Source organism: Leuresthes tenuis, unplaced genomic scaffold (assembly GCF_036924035.1).
Source record: "Leuresthes tenuis unplaced genomic scaffold, fLeuTen1.0.hap1 SCAF_10, whole genome shotgun sequence".
NCBI lineage: Eukaryota > Metazoa > Chordata > Actinopteri > Atheriniformes > Atherinopsidae > Leuresthes > Leuresthes tenuis.
The window spans coordinates 18800907-18828069 of NW_027325364.1; the positions used below are offsets into that span (position 1 = coordinate 18800907).

At 40.2% G+C, this 27163-nt stretch overlaps 1 protein-coding gene across 1 annotated transcript in view; it reads left to right on the forward strand.

Annotated features, from left to right (window-relative positions):
* cdkal1 (CDK5 regulatory subunit associated protein 1-like 1) overlaps positions 1-27163 on the forward strand; it is a 200245-nt gene that overhangs the window by 100818 nt on the left and 72264 nt on the right. The window contains exons 9-10 of the mRNA XM_072394633.1: positions 14275-14441; positions 23885-24030. Coding sequence (XP_072250734.1) covers positions 14275-14441; positions 23885-24030 — 313 coding nt within the window. The remainder of the gene's footprint in view (positions 1-14274; positions 14442-23884; positions 24031-27163) is intronic.

Below are 27163 nucleotides of genomic sequence, written 5' to 3' on the forward strand. Positions count from 1 at the left end.
AATCTTAATGCAACTCTGACTATACGACCAACAAACAGGCAAACAAACCAACTGTACCAACAACACAACCTCCTCGGTTGAGGTAATGAATGCGGCTCGAACTCATATTTTGATTGCAATCTCCAGTGGACTGGAAATTGCAACTCTTTTTTTAAAAAGAAATCTATTATAGTTTACTCATCTGTGTGTTGCGGTTGTTTTGACATTTGGATGTAATTTGATCTGCATCCAATAACGAGTGCTTTCCCACTCATTGTGTATGTTTAGTTTGCAGTCCTATCAGATGGCACATCCATGCACAATATGCAAATTGGGTAAGTAGGCGGTGAGCTTGTTTCGTCCGCCAAACCAAGCAGGTGTTGGGTTATTATTAGTGCTACACCAAGTTTTAAAACATTCTTTTAAATTAAGTTAAATGTGTATTTGCATGGTTTAAATATTGATCCGAAACATTTAACAAAAGCATATTGCTGTGTGCTCATCCACAGCGTTGAAATAAATTATTTTATTTTAACTTTCTGTTGGGTGTGGTGTCCATGAACTAGCATTCCATAGACACGGCGTGTTCGATATATGAAAGTGGGATCTTTCTTAGGTCTTAGCCGAGTGAAATAAGTCTAAGAAATTGTTGCTGCAGTGTATGTTTCAGCCGCACAGTTGTGAAGTGGTTGCAGCACTTTTCTCTCTAAAATTACCGGATAAAAACCCAATTTAACACATGTATCATGTCAATTAGCACGGACAATAAAGGTTAATAAATGCACCGTCCAGTGAATCGATAAGAGATTAGATTTCACTCAAAGGTGAAACTGTTCATGATAGTCGTATCATTTTTCTCCTATCTGAGCTCAGGCATTCGACGTTATTGAAGCTTGTCTGTCTCATAATTTTCAAAAAAAGCAGACAATAATTTCAGCAAACTGTTAAAAGTTCACCAAGAAGTAAACATATGAGAGATGTTCAGATAAACACACCAGCTTATATTAACATTTTAAATGTTTTGGTCACTGGGGATTGAAACCATTACCTGTGGTTATACATTTAAATATAGTTAGAAACAGTTTTCATCAGAGAGGAGGAAAAGACACCCATCTTATATTGTGTGGGTTTTAAAGGCAAAAAAAGCCTCCAGTTAGATACAGGCCCATACATGTTCAGACATGTCTGCAGCAGGCATCTGGCTGTCTCTCCCTGCTGCAGTGTGGCACGTAACCTCAGTAATCCCTGTGCAGTTTCAGTATGTTCCTTTAAACCCCTATTCTTCTTCTTAGAATGTCTCATCATGACATTGCTTCACAAAGGGGTTTTAATGCTCATTTTTCTGAAAAGAATGTCACTTGCAGCGCATGCTTGGAGCCGTGGGTACAAAGGCGAGGGGACTGGCACGTGACAGCGGCAGGTGGGCTGGAAGGTGCATGACGCTTATTTAGAATGAGATGTAACTTCCATTAGCCAACTTTGTTGTGAAAAGTCAAACTAAATCATCTTAAATCTGATAGTAAAACAGCTACTGTTTGTTTTGTCTGTGCTTGTGCGAGTGAATTATTACCCTCAAGTGTCTCTTCGGCCGGCCTCTGTCACTTCAGGTCTTTAGCTGAAGAAGTTGTCGAGTGTTTCTGGCTGACTGGGCAGCCTGTCGCCACATCTGTCACTTTGCAGAGCACTCTGTACCTGATTCCCTCCGACCACCATTTGCGTGCACGCGTGCGTTCGGGGCGCAAAGCCCCCCTTGCCTAGTTGGTAGAACTGTGTATGTTAAGGTGAGTGTGTGAATCACTTTGCTTTTTCCCTTTGGTTTCCTGCAGTTACAGTTAAAAACAGTGATAACTATAGACCGTTTAACTTTCTGACCAGTTATCGGATCGTTATGCAGGGGATCCACTCTGCTACCCGCTCGCAATTTATCAACTATCACAGATGGCAGTTCGACAGTAGAGGGAAGGAAGGTTTTAAGCTGCCGACGAGTTCCGTAGAATCCATCGGTGGTAATTATTCTAACTGGCACTGAAGCTATCAGATTATATGAAAATGAGTTCAACAGCAATGATATTAGGCAACAAGTAGCCTTTAGGACAATTTCGTCCATTATAGTGGAGGCGGCCCTTATCTCACATTAATGAAACTGAAAGCGTCAGTTAAGTCATGTAACCAGAGGTGCAGTTATGGTAGGAATTACAGAAACCCTTTAACTCTAAGGTCACCTTTTTAAGAAGCCTATTTTCTCTACGAAAGAGACAGTGAGGGAGTGAATATATTATGCAGAGCTTGCTCTCATCTCCTTCAGTTTACATCTCCGTACCCTTTGAACTGTTTTGGCCTGACTTGGCCATGATACATGTCCGTTAGAAATGCTAGTTTTAGCTTAGAATGGCAAGTATCTAATCTTTTGTGACTTTGTGTCTGGTTCTGCCGCTCAGAGAAATCCTTCAAATGCCAAGGTCTTATACCTCTATGTTAGGAGTTCCATTACAGCTTAAATTTTGTCTCAACGCGATGCACACACCGTATGTCTGTTTATGGCATAATGTTGTATCAGGAAAAGGATTTTTCCGATGTGCGAGTTTGCATTCATGTTTAGAGAAAAAGGACATAGATGACAACATAGATGAAATATTCTTTCCCGTGTATTCATCTAACAAAATGATTAATAGACGTGATTATTTGATAAATTATGGCCTCATAAGCTATTATTGCCTCCTCTATCACACATGACTTAATGTCTTTACCTAATTTTGACCAAGTTGAACCAGGTGCTGGTGCTGAGCTGGTGCAGCGTGCATTATGGGAACTAATTAGCATTCTCACTGGCCGAAGAACCGCCGCAGATCCCCATCATTATGTTATAGCATATGTCTGAACATAGGGTGCTTATGGTTTAAATGTCTTTTCAGCAGTCAGGGAGACGGTTCGTCTGCTTCATTGTTTGTGCTGTGCGTCTCGTTTCCGCAGATTGATTAGATTAGAAGACTGTTTGAAGCAATGGTTGGCTAAATGCTGACTGCCAGTTAGGCACATGGATGTAAACAGAAGCTGGTGACATTAAAACAACAAACAATGCATATAAATGCAGTCACAAACAATGGCTGTGAGAAGTTCTGTTTTTACGCCTCGTTTGGCTGCATTTAATCATTAAAGGACAGCAAAAATGAGGGGAACCTTATTAGGTTACACTGCTTGGTGTGACATCTCTTTATTGGATCAGACGGAGGAGATCAAACTGTGACTCTGTGACCTGTTTTTTTTCTTTTTACATGGTGGTCACAGTGTTTTAGTTGGTGTGGCTGGTCAGCCCCTGACCTCCTTGCACTGGATTCTTTCTGACCAACAGCTTGTGGTTTGGCTGCTGGAACTCAAAAGAACTGGTTTGAAATTAGGCACTGGCTCTGAGTCAGCAGAAAAGTAAAAAAAAAATCAAATAAATTGCTTGCTCGGATTTTTGTCAAATATTCCATGCAGGGTTCTTTCAATTACAGGATGTCTTGTGTTTTTTCTGGCATGTATGAATAATTTCAACCCCCTCCCCCGACAAAAACTGTAAGCATGTCATAATGTACACTCTCACATACGTAACCATGCTCCACAGTTCGTTATGAAGAAGTTTCTTTACTTTGGTCTTCTCCAAACAATGCTCACTGCCACAGTGGCCAGAAACTTCTGTCCAGAGGCCTTGCCTTTATCAAAAGAGCATGACATGGGTTCAATTCATGTTTTTTGTGCTGTGCATTCTAACCTTTTAATGAAAATACAATAGGAATATTAGTAAAGGCTAAATCTCAGGGGGGGGATCCATAAATTTTCTGTTGAAAAAGTGCAGTTTTATGGTCAATAACAGCCTTTTTTAGATACAGTGACCGTATTTAAACGATCGAATGAGGATTGGACACATGTAGGCTGGCAGATTGAGATCAGTTGCCCTCCATATGGCCTATCTGTTTCTCAGATTCTTCATTTAACAAACAAACCACAGCCATTATTCCAAATCCTTAAGAAAATAGTCCCATATATTTACATAAAAATGCTAATATTTACATAATAAGGTTGTTTTCTGCAGTACAGTACTTCATTAATGCATGCATGTTATTAGATTTACTAACACTAACATAATTAACACTCACACATACGCAGAGTGCAGAGTTCATCTGGGCTTTGGTACAGTAACTAATTCCATATGAACACACACACACACACACACGCTGGTTAAATGAATTAACAAACACAAACACGATGCCTGCTGGTGGCTCATGAATATATTAGCATAAATACTGACCAGACATTATTTATCAAATTAATGCCCACACAGGCGCACGCGTTCACACACGACACAGTCACACAGTCACACGAACAACACTCAGAAAAATTAGGTCAACAGCCTCGAATTGAAAGGAGTTAAACCTTAATGTCTGATCAACACAACTTTAGTCCTGCTATGTGTGTGGTTGTGTGTGTATATGGGCCTCATGAGTCTTTGTGATTCTATTTATGATTGGAAAATGTGTGTGTGTGCGTGTACACCGCCATGACTTTTTGACAGCTGATGTGAACCATTACCACCTCAATGACTTTTTAATAGGAACTCATTTCCATATATAATCTGAATGTTGAGACACACTAGGGTGCTTGCGTGCGCGCGTGTGTCTAATGCCCCAAGCACTTTGTTGTTCCTGGTGTCTCTGACGCTTACAGAAAAAATAAAATTTGCCCTTCCTTTGGACTCCCTGCGTCACATGCTTCCTGTTGTCTATTCCTCTCGTCCCATCGGCCCGCTGTCCACCCTCTCTGCTTCAAGTCATGTGCGTCTAACGACGTACGGTGCACAAGTTCATTATCTTGATAGACATTTGGTCAAGTCTCAGGAAAGTGTGGCTACAGCTTTCACACTTACAGCACTTAGAAAACCATTGAAAATCAGTGAAAAGCTTGTTTACCTGCTGCCGCTTCAAATGTGGTGAAATGAAATCCAGAAATAATGGGAATAAAGTGGTGTCCTAATTTTCCTTGTACCTGTGACCTGTAGCTTTTAATTGAAAATCAAGAGAGATATTACAGTGCTTATTTGTTTTACCTGTAAATATGAATGAAATTGGATTATTTATATTATCTAATGAGACTTGTATGCCTTAATATTCTCTTAATGTACTAAAATATGCTGTTAATAATATTGCTGGTTGATGACATAATCTGGCTGTGCTTGTTGGTTATCATTTCAGTGATGATGCAACGTTAACCAAACAGCTATAGAGAAGATACTGACTCAGTGCCACACTGTGCTGCTCAGACAGACACAGACATGTGGTGACTTCCGCCTGCGCACAATTGTGACGAACGTTGGTTGAGAGCAACGTAGAAGTCGTGTAAATTCTGATTTGACCGTTCTGACTACGGTCGCATGGGAAAAAATCCGATTCCGGATTCTATGTGTGTTCACACTGTCATAAAAAAAAAAAGAATCTGATTCGAGTCACATATGAGCAACAAAATGTGACCTTAACAGAGATGGTGCCTGTACAAGAAGTGCTCCCAGATACTGACATGACCCCAAATCAAGATGCTGAATGACTCGTTAATCTTAGCGTCTCAGAACCCTCAGTTGTGGTTCTCAGTTATTTATACCTGAAAACCAAACCCCCCCCGGCTTCAAACACAACAGGCCTGAACTACTATTCCGTCCCATATTAAGAACTCGGTCGTGAACATAGTGCCATGAGTCTTTGGTCCTACTAATCTCCCTGTATGGTTACAGTGACTGGAGCTGATCCAAACCACTTGCAGTCACTAACGCTGTGATATAAAAAGAGTTGAAGGAATTTTTTTTCTTTCTTTACTGTCACAGAAATATCCATCTAATAGACTGTGTGAATTACGCGCGTGCTTCGTTTAAGCATCTGAAAAAAAGGGATCTATATATTAGATGACTGTGTGCTTTTCACGACAAGGTTGTAGATACTCATCATGGATTTTTTTTTTCCTTTTTTTCCAAACTGCTGAAATTAAATTGCATTCAAGTAACTATCCACATATTTTGGACATAGCTCACACCTGGAGACATAACAGTTTCACAGTTTCAATTTACTGCCAATTCTGTAGCAAAAGTTAATTTCTTTTTCTTCCAAAACCTCCACTTTGCTCAGGTTAGTTCAAGTTCAGTTGAAGATCCACTAGTGTGCAGCACTTCTGCCAGTCAAATAGATAACTTTTGGTCCCTACAAATCCCTACTTGGAAGCCCCCCAAAATAGACTTCCTCTTTCACAAAAACATGCAAATAATTTTCATGCAAAAATCAGGAGTGTTTAAAGAGAATATATAACTTATCCCCATATTAATTCTTTTCCATTCTTATGCATTCACTCCTGCCAACACGCACATATGCTCAGTACACACACACACACACACACACACATGCCAAAGTGCAGTGAACTTGGAGCCCCCTTGCCAGAAACTTTTGATACATTTATACAATATGTGTGACCCATATAAGCTATGACATGTTTTTTTCTAATACCACACATGCACACAGCAGAGCTTTGACATATCTCCATATCCTTTCACAGGCACACAGAACGTCGTGCCTGTAGTTCAGTTCAGAAGTGTGTGAAAGTGGGTTAAAACTGATGCGGTGTTATTTAAAGGATCGTGTGGGCTGTTGATTAAGCCAAGCATGTTCAATCCTTACGCAGGGGAAACACAAACATGCATGTGGAACAGAAACACATCAAGGAGCAGGCACATACGTGTGTATTTGGAGAACTTGCCTGAGAGAGGATGTTTGCATATAAGAAGTGTGTGTGTTGGGTTAATCTGTGATGATGGTGCTACCTGCCAAGACACCCACGCACCGCATCAACAGTCGTTGCTCTAAATTAAGCTGGTTAATTACTGCAATTAAACTCCTGTGTGTGGTTTTTGTGCACCAGTCGCAGTGTGTAAATATGTGCAGTGGGCCCATGTCTGTCATCGCACAGTATGGAGCCGCTTGTATGTTGGAAAATGTTTATGAGTAAGAGTAAGCTTTGAAAAGAAGCTCGGTTTTGTGCAAAATGAGATGCAATAAGTGAAGTGAGGAGAGATATTACTCATGATTACTTGTAACGTTTGGAAGCAGGGGATTAAGGACGGTGTAAGCCAAATAAAATAATAGTTATATGGAATATACCATGTATAGAAAAGCAATTTAGTTAATGTGATGTACGGCGTGTAATTGTATGTTGATGCATTTGCAGCAAGTATATTGCAATTTGGAGAATATTCCAATACAATATAATATGATATATGATATTAATGAAAATCTAATCTTCCAAAATAAGAATCTATTTGTCCCAATTTGAGCTACATCGCACACTATCTATTTTCATTGGGTATCTGAGTCCATCATCTGATTTCTTCAACCACATTTCCTACTATCTTTTAAAAAAAATGTTCCTGCTTGGTGCTGACTGAGGAGGTTTACTGTGAAAGAAGACAGCCAGCGGGAAGCAGTTGATGGGGGAGGATAGGGGAAAGACTAATGTGATTGAAGGTCAGACGGGCCTTCCAGTCACTGGCACTGTACAAAAGTGTTGCTTGGTTGTAATTGAGGTGTGTGTGTGTGTGCGTGTTTCATGTGAGGAAAAAAGACATTGGTTTAAATTACTACGGTGTTCGTGATTATGCATCCTTTTAAGAGCATTTTAATTTGATGTCTGATACATATTCATGTTGCACAAATGAACTGATGGCTCCAAGCAGCAGCCAATGCACTGCATGTTTGTCTTTGTCGCGTGTTTCAGAAGTATCTGTTTCCAAGCGTGAAGTCATACTATTGATCAGCACAAAGGGTCACATCCTTGAATTATCGCACATTGCATTCAGTAAAATGTAAATATAACAGTCGTGTCTTAGTTGTGAAGTCAGATTGTCCTTTTCTGTAATTAGGGAACCGCAGACTAAATCTGTGAGTAATCACATTAATTCATGTTAATCCAACACACACACATATACATATATATAGATCACACTGCATAAGAACCAGTGCATAATCAAGAGTTATCAGTCCATGCAAGTTTTAGTGTACCATTGTTAACTGGTGATTTTCCAGCATCAGCGGAACAGTGAAATTGCACAATAACATTGTTTTTCATTCAACTATTGTTAAAGTCCAAGTTGCATTATGTTGCTCCAACGTTATGCTGTTTTTTTTTTGGTGGCACTTTCTAAACTTGATTAGATGTACATCACATGTAAAATCTGCTTCACAAACATCAGTACTTTGGTAATAAAATCATGAAGAACCATGTTAGCAGTTTTCTCGCCAATCTGCAACCTCAAGGAACATAGCCCGTCCACCTAATCAGGAAGCAATGAACAAGGGACTGTCTTAGTCTCATTAATTTGGAGATAGAATCATCAAATATATGGCAATGTTCAAAGCGAAGGAGCCGAATGTGGTCATTCTGTAAATAACCTTGAGTTCACTTGAGTTGAAGGTTTAAGCGCCCATTTGAAAACCTCCATTTACAGAAATGGCCAAACCTGCAGCCAAATGAAAGCCTTTCACAAAGGACATGGTAACTCTCTGAGTAGTCATTACATATGATTTGCAGACTGACCGGTTTGCAACATACAATATGTACAGTGCTGAGGTGGAATGCTGAAAAGATGCAGCTTTTTCTTCTGAAAACAGTACTGTATTCCAAATCCAATGACCAACAACCAGATGTTGAAGTCTTTCAAAACGTTTCCATCTGTTTCAAGAAATTTGCTGAAATGGGAAGTATCGTGTGTTGAAACTGACGCCAATGGTTTTCACTGGCTTCCCTCTCAGCCTGCCACGCTTTCCTCATCCACATATAAACTGTAACATGCTTTGCCGTTTTTTGATTTGTGTCACTGGAAATGAGGGTTTTCATACAGTCTAATGGGATCATCTTTGCTTGCATCTAAATTATAATCTGTTGAACATTACAGCCTGTGGCACCCAATCAAAGTGTACATCACACCAAAGAGATTAAGATAAACAGGGATGCTGAACTCAAGCGTATATTATCGGGCTAAAAGGATAACTTGAGTCGATTCATGTACACAATCCACATATAGTACAGGATTATTCATAAAAGCACTGCACGGTGGGGTCCAATAGTCTTCACACCACAAGTGCAGATACTTTTGTACATTCATTTCAAATTGACTTTTTTCCCTCCATTACAAATTTTATTAGCTGGAGACTTTTAATAAAAAAGGTAGGTTTAAAAAAAACAAAAAGAATAAACAGTCAATGTGGGAACTAGCAACAAGTTCCTGTGTATGCCCGTGGCTTTGTGACACCACTAGCTTTGTTTGAGACCAAACACCCTCAAAATACCACTGATCCACATCTATGCTTCGTGGTGAGGGTTATGTACAGAGGAATCTGCTTTCATCTCTCATGATGTCAGCATTTCTTAAACTTTGACCCAAAGTCTCTGTTCTAATGCTCTAAGTTGCCTTTTGCCCAATGCAGTTACTTTTTAAAGTTTTTTTTTTTTTTGTGGGGGGGCATAATACCAGTTTCTTTCTTGAAACTCTGGCATAAAAGCCTGCTACTTGGAGCTGTTTCTGTAAAATTATAGCAGATGCTGCAGGTAGATGCCTGTCATTGAGTTGCTCTGTCAAACGAGGAGCAGTTTATTAGATATCACTTGTACTTGTAGGAGGTTTTCTGCACAATTTGTTTCCATTTAAGGGATTGTTACACGTCTGATCCGGACACACAGACAGTCAAAATCAGATGAAGGTGATCTTTGCTTGCTAAAGATACGGTTTCAACGATCATTAGTACATCTCTGGAAGATGTTACATTGACGTACAATCATTCAGACTTGATTCCAACCATAAAACCAAGTCTTTTATCTCTAAAAGCTCTCTGAGATTGTGAGGTGAACAGAATGCCTCCATGAGGCAAAAACTGCCCTCTTAAGAGTGGTGTCAGGCACACAAACTTGTCCACACAAACACACACAGCACATAAGTATTTGGCAGAGAACTGGAGGGATGATTGGTCGATATTTGTGTTGCATGGTCAGGCATACTGATGGTGTTTTTCTTGGACAAAGACTAATGGAACTTTGTCATAATACAACTGTTTCCTCTCCCTGCCTGTCTCTGTATTTGGCCAAACATCACACCAACCCAGAGAGGTCAAACCCCAAGTCTTTCTGGTCTGACTCCATTTGAAGTTATTCATTAGAATTTATTTAAATGTTTTTTTTGGATCTTAATCTTTAATGCGCTCCGTTTGCTGCGCTGTCTCCGCATTGCTGCTTTTTCCTTGTTTTCTTTTTTGTTGAACGCTCTTAGGGAAACCTCCTTGTTCTCCACCCTTGTTTATAAATGCTCTGACGTCATGATAAAAAGAGAGGGGGGAAAAAAAAGGGCATAGGTGAAGAATGTGTAATGTGAACAGGTGCGGCATGGAAACTTGTCTCTTGTGACTTTAAAAAGGATTTAGCTTTAGTATTAAGTTGTGTTGACTGAAATGATGAAATTACACAGTTTCCCATGTTTTCTAAATTCATTAAATCTTAAATGTTGTTGTCTCCATTTGGTGTTTGGGTCAACAGCCCAAACTGCTGCACTCTCGTCTTCTTGGGTGTTGAAGTAGATTACATACTTTTCAAACGAGTACGTTTCGAGACTGTAACCGTTCTCTGTGCTGCACCCAGAGGAAGCAGCTGTGCAGTGTGTATTAGACCAGATAGAGGGAGAGCGAGCGAGCAGGCATTTCCTGATGGCTACCTGCCCCGCGCGTCTGGTCAACAATAACGCCATTGGCAACACCTAATAAAAAGCAAGCCAAAGGGCAAATTACTGGGCAGGTTATTGGGTTTATCTGGAGATCTATGCATGGCTGTGGCCTTGACTAAGCATGAGACTTCTCCAGAGCAATCCCCCTCCCCAAAACATGATTAACACACAAGTCACAAGAGGTATGCTATGGCAGACAATACACAAGCTTACTAACCCAGCAGCATTGTGTTTGCGGAATCTCAGGAATTTTGTTTTTTGGAAAAAAGAAACTGAGCTCCCAGCCCAATTTACTGTAGGTCAGTGTCTCATATTAAGCGGCTGCTTTTCCAAAGTTGTTTTGGCACAGGCCTGTTTAAGTTGATAATGACGCTGCTGTTGTGCTGGCTGTAGGAATAAATTCACTCCTGGGATATAGATGATGCAGTAAAGGGCACTGACTTGGGAACAAGATTTGCGTAATTCATCCCACACGAGCTTCCTTTAGCTGCGTTGGGAATTGCTTTCAACACCTTCTTTTAGGCTTAAAAGATTAAGAGTATAACACATTATGGATTTTTAAAAGAAAATCAACACTTTAATAATGATCTTCTGTTTCATCGTGGCAGCAGGTAATAACACGACCTTTCATTGAGCTTGACCTCCAGATCCTCCAGTGTGGCTGTCAGTCGCCAGGCAGATCCTGAGGTACCTCTCAGAGACTATCTTAAAGCAGAACTGACATTCCCAGTTAAACAAATAGAATCATGCAAAAAAAGAAAGAATGACTATTGCACCAAGGTGACATTTGATTTGAATTTATTTCATACAGAGGCAAATTAACCTCACATTCTAAAAGCATCCCTGTATTTTGTGTGTGTGTGTGTTGTCTTGATGTGATCTTAGTGTGTGTGATTGATGAATGGCTTTGATGGTGTTTTTGGACATGAATGGTTCCAGAAATCATTAGTGCATCTCAATGTCCACGATGATCATCTCTGGAAACCCTTTCATTCAACTCCTGACAATTACGCTGTCCTCATTTTTAATCTTTCTGCCCAGTACGCATATTTAAACACGTAGTTTACATCTATATTTCTCTCTCTAAGACACACACCCACACGCGCACACACCAATTAGCCACCATCTTTGCCATCTGAATGAGCACATGCATCTTTCTGTCCGTCCCTGCACAGCTAATGATAATAGTGGTCGTGCAGGGTCTTTTTTATGCACTTGTGTGCACATGCGCTTTGTCTCGAGCCCCCTGTAAGGGATATAATATTTCCAAACATAGAGCTTAAGCAGACATTCGACCGTTTGCAGACCTACAACCAAATGATGGATCATTATGAAGGCAGTAGATCGTCCCCATGTGCTGCGTGGGACCTTTCCAGTCCTGCAGTAAATGTGTGCGAGATGGATATTTTCTGATGCTCGTCAATATCTGTCATGACTGAGTTTCTACCAGATCTTTGAAGCATTAGTAAGGTAATGAAATCATAGCATGTGGAAGAATCTGGCAGGAGGCACTTTGTAGTGAGGCAATGTGAGTAAAACATCTGATTTTATCTTTTTTTTTCCACATTGATAAAGGAGCCAAAATGTGATCATAATCTTGCCAGATATCAACTGTTGCTGTGGTACATTGAATCTATTATAAACTGAGAATAGCCGATGCAGCGGTTTTGTAGTTAGGTTCTTTTAAAGTCACAGTTAACACCAAATAGCTCCATGAAGACCTCTGGTTGAGCATTGTTGCTGCTCACTGGAAGGGGGGCTATAAAGCCACATCCAAGTCTTTTCAAGGGACAGTCTCGCTGTGCAACGCATTATCAGGACTTTAACAGAGTTCCACACTGTTAAAAGAAAATAATAATCCCACCGTTGACAAAAAAAGTGATTGCATGAGAAGCTGTGGAGAATCTGTCCATCACTGCTAAGGCCATTCTTAAGATTTGGATCAATTGTGGCTCTGAAATTTCAAGGCAGACACTCCAGCAGATACAGCGCAAAGATAATCAAGCATTGATGACAATGAGGCCCCACTTCAGGACAGTAAAACAAAAGCTTGCCTTTGCCAAAACTCACCGTGGCAACAGGAGGGTTTCTGCTAGCATTTTATCTCAAACTTCGTCCGTGTAATGCAGACGCCAAACAGAGTGCATTATTTATAGGAACTGAACAAACGAGCTGTGAGAGCAGCACCAAAGCGCCGGGTCTGTCCTGTAGGTCCTTGAGCCGCCTTTTGCCTCTAAAGTTTAGAGCTGAGCAGCACTTACTTGTGCTCCTCAAAGCTCCTATTTTGATACAACACAGCAGAAGGGGGGCTGCAGCTTTGGGAGAGGCGGTGGGAGTGCGTAACAAGACGCATATAGCCTGTAGAAATATTACAGGCAGTAAAATCAGTTTTTATTATCAGCAGATGACTCCCCACAACACTTGCTGGGGCTTGACGAGCTCCAGTTTGCATATTTGAAGTCAGCAGTGGTGCCCGTAACAATGCTTAATCAATCATTGCATGCTCCTTTTTATTTCTCTAATATCACATCTAGTGCACAGCGAAGCTTATTGAAAACAAATTAGCAGAATACGACTATTAATGTCACTTAGGTTCATTTGAAAGGTAATGTCGAAAGTTATGACGACGTTTCGGGTCACTGAAAGTAACAGAGATGGACATACTGTTGACGACATGTTTACAGAGCAGGGAAGTGATATCCGATTACAAGTGGCCGTACATTTTAAGACCAGTTGTGAACTGGTGAGCTCGTCACCAAATCTGCCAAGATCCATCATAATACCGGCTGTAAACCAGCCTCTGATTCAAAACATGCTGCCAAAGCGGTCAAGAGTTTCTTCACAGAAAACAGTATCAGTATTTAGGATTGGTTTATTGCAGTTGAGAGCTGAATCTATAAGCTTAGATGTCATGAAATAGAATCTATCAAGAATCTGTGGAAGGAACTAAATACCAGTATTATTCAAGGGAGCCCTGCAGCCATTAAGACCAGGAAAGCCTCACAGCAGAAGAAAAGTGGTCCAAATTGCCACTGTTGGCTTAATATGACACTCGTTGGTGTCATATTCAGCCAAAAGAAACTTCCTGTTATGACAAAATTAAAATAACTCACCATAAGCTGTGCTTATTGCATTGTTCTGAATAAATTTGGGCTGAATTTTGCAAAAATTACCTGATAATGAGTGTCGCAATGATAGCCAAAACCTGTGTTGTGGTTAAGTTGGTGAATTATGACTTAATAAGGTTAGTCTTCATTACCTGCAGTGGTTGAGGTTATTCCAAATCCAATTAATGAAATGTAACTATGGGATTCTCTTTTGTGTCACAGCATTTACAGTCACAGCAAAGAATGGTCCCGCGGGACCTATTGCTCAGGGATTTATTGGGCAGTTTGTTTTTTTAAGAGCACGATGTATGAAAAATGATTTCCAACAGCACAATTATGTCATCAGTTTTTTTAAAAAGCACAGCCATCACTGTTTAACCCTTGTTTTTGCACATGTTTATCTCTTCGCAGAGGGAGTGTGTGAGATCTGGCTGACCAGTGAGGACACAGGTGCTTATGGTAGAGACATCGGAACAGATCTGCCCACGTTGCTGTGGAGGCTGGTGGAGGAGATTCCTGAAGGGGCCATGCTGAGGCTGGGTATGACCAACCCGCCTTATATCCTGGAACACCTCGAGGTATTCACAGCACACTTCTGCACACAAACACACGTAATTATGTACTCTTTGCCTCAGAGGACAATGCAGTGATCTACATGAATTCCCTTACCATAATCGTATCTCTCATTTGACTAAGCTTAACCTTAAACCGAGTTATCATAGTAACGTTTAATCAGTGTGTGATTGTGATATTCATTTTGTTGCCTTCTACCAGACACAAAACCATGATTGTAACTTTGTAAATAGATTTATACCGTATACCTAAGTACCCAGACTACTTATATCACCCAAAAGTGCAAAGATAAATCAAAGATGATACATCTGTGATTAATAAAACTAGAATACCTCTGGGCTCCAGACCTTTTGCTTCCCACTGCTTTGTTTTTCTCCTGGTAGTCTCATGTGCTATCCTCTCCGTGAGCAAATAATATTGCTGTGCTTAGATTTAATAAACTAAATGCCCTTCCATTTTGCTTACCAAGCAGTTTAGCTGCAGCACTCCTCTTCCATTCATTAGTTCATTTTCCTCTTCACTAATGAGTCAATTAAGGGCCATTGTGTCCTCTTTAGCAATCTCATTTTATCAACCATTATTGTTCTCTCTCACAGAGCACGGACATTGTTATTCCCTCTTTCCTTTTCCCCCGTTTCTCCCTTTGAGTTATCACTGAAACCATTCTCACCCTGCTTTCTCTGTTTTTAAATGTTGAAGTAACAACATGGCGTCAAGCGTTGTCGCAATTTTCCGCCCTCGCATGACGACACGTGTGTTAGTGGTGTGATTCCAGACAATAGAAATAAAAGCTTAGAAAAAAAAGAACAAAAGTGTTGAATTGGAGAAGTGAGCAGCAGAGGTGTACATTAGTTGGAGAGAAGAATTCTTCAGAATTGTTCTCCAGATTATTAAGTTCCAGGAGGAGGCAGCTAGAGCACTGCCTCTAAAGCTGAGCTCTCATGAAGGAAGTCCTTTCCATGGCTTGATCCAGTGGCTGAAATAAGTTCTTGGGGCATATTTTACTCCCCTCATAAAGCTCGACAAGTTGTAACTTTGAGATGACCTGATACCATCTGAGTGTTTGAGTATCCCCTGCGTATCATTTCCAGCGACCTTATTCAGTCATCTCACAGTAGCTTATAAAACCTGTGCAACTCCAGGTGAACTGCACGGATTCATGAGCTCTTCTCTGCAAACAGCCAACCCAGGAAATGTTGTCATCAATCAACCGGCGACTCTACCGGTTTGATCCGTGTCAAGTTTGTCATTGCAAGATAATTTGTGACCCCTTCCTCTGTATTAGGACAGGTGTGTTTTGGGAATTTCCTCGCAGAACCATTTCCACGTTTTACCGAAATGAGCCCAGAAATCCACGTCTTTAAAGTCATTATTCTCCCTTCAGGTTGCCGGTCGGTTTTCTTTTCGGTCATTTGATTTCCTTAGAGGATGATTTCTATTGTGAGTTGAGATGGCTTAAGATGTCAGCAAAGGAGAGCAGCTGGTATTAATCAGAATTTTTAACAAGGAATCTCTTACCTTGCTCATGATTTGAATATTTTAGTTTACCTTGAAGAATAATAATGATAAGGAACTTCCGAACATAAATGTTGATGTGATCCAGTGCTGTATGGTTTTCTCTTCTCATTGACTTTACTCAGCTCACCCACAAATGGTGGCGTGTCCCTGCCCTAAACCAGCATTTAACCATACCCCCCCCACAGGAAAAGCGCCTCACCGTTACTGCCCTGCATTCTCACACGTCACCCCTCTGAAACATCTCAAAAACGTTTCAGACCTCCATTTCATGTGTGAAAAGGACTTATCAGTGATGAGGTTGCATTTCTGCCACCAAACAAAGCTTGATGTATTGATTTTCTGTTGCTGTGGTCTCTTGGCCTCCCTGTTTGTGCTTTAGAAGGAATTTGTTAAACAATGCCGCGCAGTAGCCCTTAGAAACCTTAACTGTAGCCTTGATTTTATGCTGCAGAAATCTTTCTTTGCTTAGATTAACAATTTGACCTCTGGTGCTTTCACTTAGTTGCAATGCCTTGTTCCCCATTATCACAGCACGTCTTATTAAAATGTTCTGCTGGAAGCCAGAGCCACATTGTCTTCTAAATGCATGCCTCAGTGAAGGGACAAAGCTCAAGAAAATAGAATCTTTTGTCAGTAAGTTAACATGGCCAATGCCACATATTTGCTTAAATGTGATTTCTGACCCAGATAGGCGAAGTTGCATAAAGTAACAGACTCTTCTCATTTACTGAAGGACATTCCTCGTCTCAACCCCCGATGACAAAGTCAAGAGAAAAAATATAGGAAGAATCTGAAAGGAGAAAATGGATGACATTGAGGGCAGAATTAGGGTAATGTTAACCTACAAAAAAAAGATTAAAGAAACCTTTTTTTTAAGTTGAAAAGAAAGAAAAAATCCAATGACTTCCACAACAGATTCTTTGAATCAAAGAATCAACGATGACTGCGATAACAGTTAATAGAATGAGGGCACAAATTTCTAAAAAAAAAGGAAAAAATGGGGAGGATGAAGGCCCGGGGATAGAGATGAGGGGTAAAGAGGAGTGGGAAAAGTGCTGTGGGAAGCAGCAGTGGAGGTTGTAATTAACCAGGGGTTAATGGAGGTGGCTAATTGTCCCCCTCATGTATAGGTAGGCTTTCTGCTTGGCTACATTACAATTAAAAAAAAACCACCCTCCTAATGATAGGGAATAACAATTAACTGATAATTAGAAATATACTTGGAAGACACACTACCTAATTCTATCTGTGTGTGTATGTTAAGAATAATTTCATATGTTACCAACTCTTTTATTGTTAACGTCCATGCATTGAATTGAATTATATATTTTTTTATTTAATCCCTCAGTCAATTAACCTACATAAAGAAGATAAGAACGGTCTTTTTTAACTTCTCTTTGTCTCTTGTTGCTCCTGCCCCCCCGTTTACCCCCTCTCTCCTTTCCCTCTGCTCCTCTTCCCAAATTTCTTCTTCTTGTCTATCAGCCCCAATCACGCTCCCTCCAGACACAGTTCGGACCCCCCCCCCCCTTATTTTTTACCTTTTTAAAATATGTTTTTTCTCCTAATTAGTCTCCCATCACCTTCTCTTTTCTCCAACTCTTCTTGTGATGGTGGTAATCACGGCGGTAGAGATGGAGGGATGATTATATTTATCCATCATCTTTACGTCGAGGCCAAATAATATCCTGCTGTTTTTTTTAGTTTTTTTTTTTTGTTAGTTTTTTTTTTTTCTTTTGAAGAACACCAGCACTTATATAACATCATCATACCGATTGGCTGTGATTGAAGCTGAAAAGGCCAAGTAACTTCTCCACTGCCACGTTAAAGATCACCCTCTCACACACGTACTCGCGGACCGATGCTTTTGCTCTTTCTTTCTGTCACACAAGAGCACTCTATTCTTTCCCATGTGCAGTCTGTTTTTCTTGACAGATGTCGACAGCCTCATAGCACCATTTGCTGATTGGAGCAGTTAAAGGCCCAATCACCTCTCATGGGCCACTTCTCACTGACATTTTAGTTGATTGCATTGTGCTGTCAGTTGTGTCTTTTTCAGGAGCTGCATGAACAATTCATTTCCTGCTTATTTTATTTATTTTTTGTTGTTTTTTAGCTCAGAATTGTGTCTGTCCCTCTCCACATCTCACTGTCCATTTGCAAGTAAGCAAGACACCATATTAGATGTGTGCGCACGCAGACAACTGTGCATGCACGGGCCTATGCGAGTGCGTGTGTGTGTGTGTGTGTGATCGAATCTATCATGCAAGGGGGAACAGTAAATGACGTGTGAAAGTAGCCTCCTTGTATCCAGCAATCAGGCAGGCGGAGATGAATGAAATAGCAGATGTCCATTAAACATCGTCCCCGGTGCTCTTCTGAGCTTGACCAGGATAAATCTGACATGCCGTTCACACTCTCCTCACAGTTCTACGAAGCAGCACTCACGTTTTCCATCACTCTTCATGTGAGTTTGGACTCAGATACGGTTGCTGAAGCCGCAAAAGTGAAAAGAAGAGAAAAGGAAAAAATGGGCACGTCAATAAAACAGCTTTTTTGAAATTGAGAAAACTTTTTTATTTTTGTTGACGCATGTGTGAATACTCCATCGTCTCTGGCTCGAAAAAAAAAACACTTCCACAAACGCACCGACAGAGGAATAAGACCAAAGGTAACTCTGCTTTGGTCTTAATGAGACGGAGCTGAAGACACGACGAGTTTTTATTTTAAAGGTTTTGTTTTCACTTTCCTTCTTCCGGTCGTGATGCCGCTCGAGTGTCATCCTCTGAGGTTTAAGAAGAAATCCAAATGTAATATCACAGTAATATTCTATTCTTCATGAATGCACCCATTTAAATGGTCTGTTGCTGGATACTTTTGACCTGTGGGAGCCCTAAAATTGCTGTTAAAAGTAATTATTTTCTGACAGTTTAATTTTGAGACCAGACAACTCCTGTAACTGGGTTTTAGCTTCATTTCCCTTTTTTTTTTCTTTCTTTTGTCATCTTATTCTGAGAAAATTCGAGTCTATCATCAGTTTGCCTTATTTCCACCAGGCCTGCTAACTCACTAGACAGCTGGAATTGAAAAGAAAAAAGTGGTTCACTTAGTTTTAATAGGAGAAAAATTTAGAAGAAGCGAATCAGTCTCACCAGGTTCCAAACTATTCATTTGCTGTCAAAAAGACACGTTGGTGCCAATCTGCGTCATATACTGGCAGCTAAGAGTAAGAATAGGTCATATAGGTGTGACAAGAGTCCCAAAAAGTGTTTTTTTTATGACAAACATTGTGGCACATCAGGTGAATGGGTCTTACAAAGGCTGACAAACTACCAAGCTAATGTACCCTGATGTCAGCACGTATTTACACACACATTCACATCTCACTTACACATCTGTATGGCTGCACCTCCCCTCACAGTCCCTTCTTCCCAAACTACCAGATTACAACTTTGTGAGTGCCAAAATGTCGATATTTCACCGCCGTAGCGTTGTGTCACAGACAAAATAGTGCCAGCATGCTGTCAGTAAAGCTCTTCTCCGATGGGCCTTCCGCACAGTGAAGAGGAGTGGCGGTGGTATTAGTGTGAAGGGATGTATTACCCCATTTAGGCAGTTTGGAGCCAAATCATCTTTCATCTCCTTTCACCTGCTTTTCTAAGCGTGTTCTTTTCCACTGCTATCTGATTTGAGTGGAGAGATATCAGATCCTTTGAGCTAATCCAGTTAAGATGGATCCTTTCTGGTTCGTGCGTCTGTCTGAGCTAAACACTAAGAGATGAAAACAAAAGGCGGTTTGTCGGTTTGTGTGAATAAGACATAAAACCAGTGGGAGAAAACAGAAAGTTCATCTCTTTTGCTTTTGAAACCGCTTGGGCTGCTTCGAAACGATTTTAAGAAACGTGGACTTTAAAGCAGCACTGCTGAGACGTATATTACCCGTCAGAGCATCGTTCTCCTTCAACATTTCATTCTAAACTCCACAGAGACTGGCAACAAGAGATTCGTATCAGTGTATATTATATCCTACTTGACTATGGAAGACACCCTGTAACTGCAGATAGAAAAAAACTCCAGATAAATGGCCTCTGTGAATGAAGAGTCTTCCCCTTATAGATCGAGCACCAGTCGTAATCAGAGTACTCTGCCACTTAAGCAGGCATCCTGTCTGTTGAGAGCCCATCCACTCTTAGAACACACGTTGACGTACGTGTCGGCATGCACACACACACACACACACACACACACACACACACACGGTCTGTGAGCTAGATTGTATTAGTTGGGGAGTTTTAAAAAAAGAAAAAAGAAAAATTTTTAATCTAATGAGAGACAAAACTGATTAGATACTTCAGCCTGTGCATTCTTAGCTTGTTGTTATATGATGACTATTCAGTAAAAGTTGTGACCAAAGTGAATTATATAGTTGTTCACATTGCTGAGGCTCACCCTCCTGTTCTCGTGTTTCCGTAGATGAGTTCCATGCCATGCCTGGTTGAAGATCATGTAGAAACTCTCTGAATGTTGTGAGCACAAATAATCGTGTGTCTGCATTGTCTTCTTTCCTTTTTTAGAGTGGTCTATCGTTAAATGTGCTTAGAGGCAACATTGAAGAACCTTTTCCCTTAAATTCAGGCATTTTTATTAGAATTCAGATAAGTCAGCACTTATCGTGGCTGCCAAATAGATCCTTCCAAGTAATTTCACTTTGGAACCTTCCTAAGCAGAAAAGATTACTTCACTGCAGCCGTTGTTCAAAGGGTGGCTTATCTCACTGTACCTGTTGTGACTTGCACATGATTGGCCGTCCAACCTTGTGTATGTCAGTGTGTTTGTTATTGGTTTTTAAAAGTTTCAACCAAAGGGATCAGTGGACAGAAAGCATGAAGTGAGACGATTTCTCCGCTAGTGTTGACACAGCTAGAGCCCACACCGACAACTACCGTTTAAAGTTTAAAACTTTCATAATCACAGCTATCCTTTTTTTCCCTTCTTTGTTTTCTCTTGGCATCATGTAGCTCGTTGTATTTGATGCTCAAATCTCTTAGAGTCCTATGATTTTGCCTCTTAAAGGCGTCCGACACAAAAATAAAATCTGTTATTCCTGTAAAGTGCCTACAGCGAGGAAACCAATTAAGGCTTTACTATAAATTCACCTCGGAAAACATTGCAAACTCAAACGCAAGCCCTGCTTCCTTGCATGTTTTTCTTTGTCTTTCCAGCTCACACACTCACACATGCAGACACACACGCATTCTGCAGCCTGATTTCTGTCACCAATCAAGCTCCATTTTCCAACCAAATTAATTCTTTCTAATTTGGAGCTTCCAGCGGTCAACCCCCTGTGGTGCTGCAACTGAGCTGTGTCTGCGCTTGTGCTCGCACTCACATATGCTTTGGTGTCTGCGTCTGAGGGAGAGAACATTCAACAATAGATCTTAATTGAGAAGACGGACTGCAATCAGCATATTCTTGTAGGAAATCATTAAATCATTTCTTCCTCCCCTCTCTTTTTTTTCTCCCCTTTCCATTTTCTCGTTCTCGTGGTGATTAGCGTGGTGATGATCGCATCCCGATTACATCCATCAGAAAGATCTGACATCTGTGGTTTCTCCAGGTCTTTTATAGAGAAAAATAATGAAAGCACGAGAGAGGAAGAATAAATAAACTCTTTCAACTAATGGGGTGCATTAAATTGAATAACTTGATTCCATTTTAGTGAAAGTGTAAGGAATGAACTCAAAAACCTACACAGCCTTCGGATAGTTCTGTTTTCTCCGCCATTGTCAGTCCCTCTGGAGGCATTTACTTTGACTAAATTTCTGACGAAACACTGAAATGTTGGTTTTAGTTTCTGATGAAAAGATCTTGATTGTTTCACTGTATACTATTGTTTGTATCTTCTTTCATCATGAAAAGCTCTTTTTCTTTTGTTTGATCCATGCCATTAGCTATGTATTCTTGTATAGCACCATTCAAACAGACTGCAATATATATATGTATATATATGTATATATATGTCTGTATGGTATAAAGGATCATTGAGTTAAACGTAATCAGGTAAAAGCTCTTCATCCTGATGTCAGCCACATCTGTCAAAGGAAGAAAGTTTGAATGAGCTTTTTTTCGGTGCACACTACCAGAATTTGTACAACTTTATATTTGAAAACAAGAAGGTGAATTCTACCAAGGAGACTGAAATCCTCGCTGAATTAATTAAAAACTTAGTGTGTTTTTTTTCTTTCCCTTTCCTTTCATTATTTTGATTTGAAACGAGGAAGCCACATGCTTCAGCAACAGCTATCGACTTGTCAGACAAAAAGGACCCCGACTGGAGCGACCTTGACTCGAGAGACTTTAGATCGAGTGGGAACACAATGAGCCCGCCTCAGTTACTGTTTTTATTTGAGTCGTTTAAAAAGGAGAAACTAAAAACGAGAGGAAAAGTAAGAGGCATTGTGTTACAGAAGGCTTGCAGGGAAAAGAGTTCACAATGAGGCAGGAATGTTAATGGAGCTGTCGTTTTATTCACTGGGACAGTGAGATTTTGCTTCTTTTTTCCTCTTTGTCGCCTCAGTCTACTCATAAGTAGAGTGTAAATCTCTGACCTTAGAGTATTGACAAGTGGCATCACTAGTTTTAATTTTGTATTACTACACAGATTCCAAAAAACGTACGCTGTGGCACTGTGTAGATTGTAAAACACATCAAATCCATCTTGACTTTGGAAACGAGGGCAAGAAAGGACTACAAAAGTTATGTTTTACCAGGAACCGGAGGAGCGGGTTGCAACTAATCAGCTCAACTGGCAACAGGTCAGCAACATATCTGGGTATAAAAACAGAACCTTGAGAGGCAGAATCTCTCATGAGTGAAACATTCAGTAATCTGCCAAAAAACTTTGGGATCGATTTTAAGTGTCTGTTTGGGAATCTGGAATAAAGATGACAGGGACCACCCGGCATGTTATTAGAGCTCAGTTCAAAAGCCTGCATTTCTGATGGTACGGGGCTGCATTAGTAGCTCAATTGACGACTTGTACATCTTGGAAGGCACCATCAGTGCTGGAAGGTTTCTTTGCATATTTTTTTGCAAGACTATGCTCAACTGCAGCTGGGGTCGCAGTAGCAGAGTCCAGGCGGTGGACTGGCCAAGCTGCAGGCCTTCATCAGAATCAGCTAGAATCCTAAATCAGGCTAGAATGGGACGCTTTTCTCCAAAAGGTGCAGCAGCCGGTCCCCGCAGTGCTCAGAGATGAACAAACTGTTGTTAAATGAAGCGGTGATGCTACACAGTGGTAAACATCACCACGTCCCAACTTTATTGACTGTGTTGCTCCATCAGTTTCAAGGTCCTCGAATATTTTTGAGGAAATACTGAAATGTCTCACTTTCAACCTTTGATATGTTTTCTATAGTGAATAAGATATTTGTGTGTGGGATGTATAAGTGATTGCATTTAGTTTTTGTTTACATTTTACAGAGCTTCTCATCTTTTTTGGATTTGTTTTCGGTTTTTATGGTAGCCTGATTATTTTTATTGGTGTAATTATTTGACTGATTTGAGCTTTTCTTTTTTGGTTTAACATGGCTGTGTTGTAAAGCAGGCATCCAAACCTCATGTATTTGGAGGTTACCGTAAGATCAAAGGCTAGTTATCCAGCAATGAGGACTTTGACAAAAACCTCATGTCCTTAGCGCGAGCTTCTTTTAAGTGATATGACTACACTTAAACCTAAATAGGTTTTATTCTTTTTCTTCTCATCTCATGGATGAACAACAACAATTTGGATGGATAACAGAGGCATGCAGTGAAATCCTAGCTTATTTTACCCCCGTTGCCTTTTCTTACTGCTGAAATAGAAAAATGTCATCCTTAATATACTCCTTTTCTCTTTGTCCATTTCTCTCCATATCCTCTGGCTCAATAGGAGATGGCCAAGATTTTGAACCATCCACGCGTCTATGCCTTTCTTCATGTTCCCGTGCAGTCAGCCTCAGACAGTGTGCTGATGGACATGAAAAGAGAATACTGCATTGATGACTTCAAAAGAGTGGTGGACTTCCTCAAAGAGAGGTGAGGCTGAATGTGAACTTCTAATCTTTTTGTCCGTCATGCCTTTGCCCCATTGATTCACATGATTTACATGCATCTTAGATCTTAATCTTAATGCTTGGATTCTTGCACTAATTGAATTGAATAAGAAGTTTGGTCAAAACCTGGAAGCACTTTTTCATTATAAGGTTTGGAGAGATTGACTTTAACGGCTCTTCTTCCAGCTAAAAAAGAATCTAAGTTTACCAGTTAAATCTGATTGGTTGAAACTATTCTATGATATGAACTAATCTATGCATTCAAGTAAATTCACGAAGAACTGTGGTTTTGTTGAACCCTGACCCTGAAAAAAAAACAAAAAACAGCTCTTCCAAAACACACTCTGTGACCTGCACTCTCTCTCCGATATTTAAGTTAAACTTGTACATTTCTGATATGGATTACTTTGAGCCACGCGCAGCACAGATTTGATCTCTGATGTTGCCTGAAAGATGAAAACTTAATCTTTTACATTATAATAGATAATCTGTCATGGAATTTGAGGATGATTAATTATGGCAGCACACGTAGGCGTGGTAAATAAATATAGAACTGATGCTTTGATAATACGCTGTGAAGGGATTCATATGGAAATGAGTTCATCATCTTTATGTCTTAAATCTCTAGGTATTATTGTGAGATTTAGAAGAGGCATGTTGATATATACAATGTTATATTAAAGCATGTTATTGCTTTTGTCAAATGATAACCTTTCTATTTTGTTTATTCCCTTGAATTATAGAGCAGAATGCATGTTATATACTCCTGAGACTCAGGGGGACAAAGTATAAGCATTCATTTTAATGACAGGCTCAAATCACAAAATGGACATAGTTTCACTTCAGTAAAGTGATGATGATGATCTTCAGAATACACCTTCTTCAGCTTATTGAATAGCTGCACAGACTGCTTTAAATCTTTTCAATATCTACATGTCCATATGGATGCTTTGATGTCACGGATCTTGTTTTGGTAGCACAGAATTTGCTCTAAGCGGATGAGATCCATGCCGCCGCAGCTATCAATAGATTTTACGCAACTCCCTCATGTAGGTCAAAGCCAAGCGAGATCAGATCTGAAATGCAAATGTGGGCGATGACTTTCATTCAGGTCACCGTACAGTTATTTACATCCAAAGCTGTGTTGAACGGGGTTCACAGAGCCACTCGCTGACGGAACCAGGTGTGCTGAAAGTCGAGGCTTGTTCCTGCTGACGTCTGATGATGTCACAGCCTCGTGGTTTACTCCTACACGCTTAAAGGGCCGTCTTTCTTTTCAAACTTTCCTCCTTTTCAGTTCTATCTAGCACAGTTTGTGGAAACCTAACTAACCTGAACACAAACTTGATTTTTCTTAAATCACTTGCTTTAACCAGCCACATTTTCTTTTTTAATGCTTTAATGATATGGGCCACAAATGACCGCCTGTCCTGAGCCTCTGCCTGTGTTTTCCCAGTTTGCTCCTCTATTAACGTGGGTGGTTATAAAACAACTGAAAGCTTCATCTTGCCTGTAGATAATTTTTTTAAGTTCCTTTTGAGTTGGATAGTTATACATCCATTCTTTTTTCTTTTAGCCTTTTTTTTTTTTTAGAAAAAAATAAGTATATTTAGCAATTGTAATTCCGAACATAATGGGACTGATGTGGAGGTTCCAGGAGACAATGCATAAATCCACACACACACAGTTTGTGCACATGCAGGGCATGAACTGCATTTGCTTGGAGCTGGAGTGTGTTTTTGGCAGCTGTTCTATAAACACGCGTCCAAACACAAACGTGTGTTGTCGGGGTTTTTTTGTGAAATCAATATCAGAACACTTCCAGTGGTCTGACCCATTTGGCTGCAGTAGTAGTAGCAGGGGTGCAGTTCAGGTTCTGGGAGAGAGGCCAGGAGTTCAGTTAAGCCAAAAAACACACCCTAAGCGTGCGTGTGTGAGAGAGAGAGAGAGAGAGAGAGAGAGAGGGAGGGAAGGAGATAGAATAAGAATAAGAGCGTGTATTAGTATGCGTTTGTGAAACATAAATGTTTATTTTATAGCACCCTGTCTGAAGATTTGGGCATTTTGTGAATGTTTAAGACACAGCAGAGAGCTACTTAGGAGAAGGTACAGTCACTGTTTAAGTACAAGTGCATTTTTTTTGCTGGAATTTGTTTATAACTGTCGTCCAATTTGCCGACCACTTTGAGTACTGTCGGACCAGGTACTTAAAGGGGACTAAATGTCCCCACTTTTTAATTGTTCCTGAACAAAGCACAGGGAAAGAACATAAAAAATGCCTCAGCTACAAGCAAAGCACAGGGTCAGAACATTAAAAAATGCCTCAACTACAAGCAAAGCACAGGGCAGAACATCAAAAATGCCTCAACTACATGCAAAGCACAGGGAAAGAACAAGTCATTGTACACTTCTGGCATTGGACAAACTAAAGAACCAGGGAATGAAATATTGTGTAGTTCCATTACAGTTGTGACTAAGTATGCCTAATGTTAGCTTGTCTTTTTCTCTCTGAGCTCTCATCGAGCAGCAGTCATAAGTGTATGTTCATACTCTTGATTGTCACTGGATACTGTGTTTTATAACAAGAACATTTCTAGTGAAGCCAGTTTTTTTTTTTTTAGTTTGGCTTAAGGGAACACAGCAACCATAAAGTTATCATTAAAAAACATGTTATTTTAATTAATATTTGTTGGAAATTCTAGTATGATTATTTTTGTTTGTTTGGTCTCTCTTTGGGAAATGTTTTCCACTGCAAAACAAGCACTGAGTATGCAGCAAAAAGAAAACCGGATGTACTGGATCCATAAGTGCAACATTTGCCATCAATACTGTGTCAACTGAAACAAAGCCATCTAAGATATTATCATATCTGCATTATTGATTTAATTTATGGATCGTTTCTCAGTATCTTTTTACTCTTCCCAGCTGTGTGCTGTCTTAAGCTTTTATCTGCCTCATGATAACGCTCCAAAATGTTCTTTAAGCTGTGTTTATGCTTCTCTAACTGGTAAAGCACCAGCTTCCCAGTGCAGCGTCTGCAGCTTCAGCAGACACTACACTGGGAGGGAAGCCAGAAAAGTCCCAAAGACCTCCAGTTTGACCTGCTTCTTCTCTTC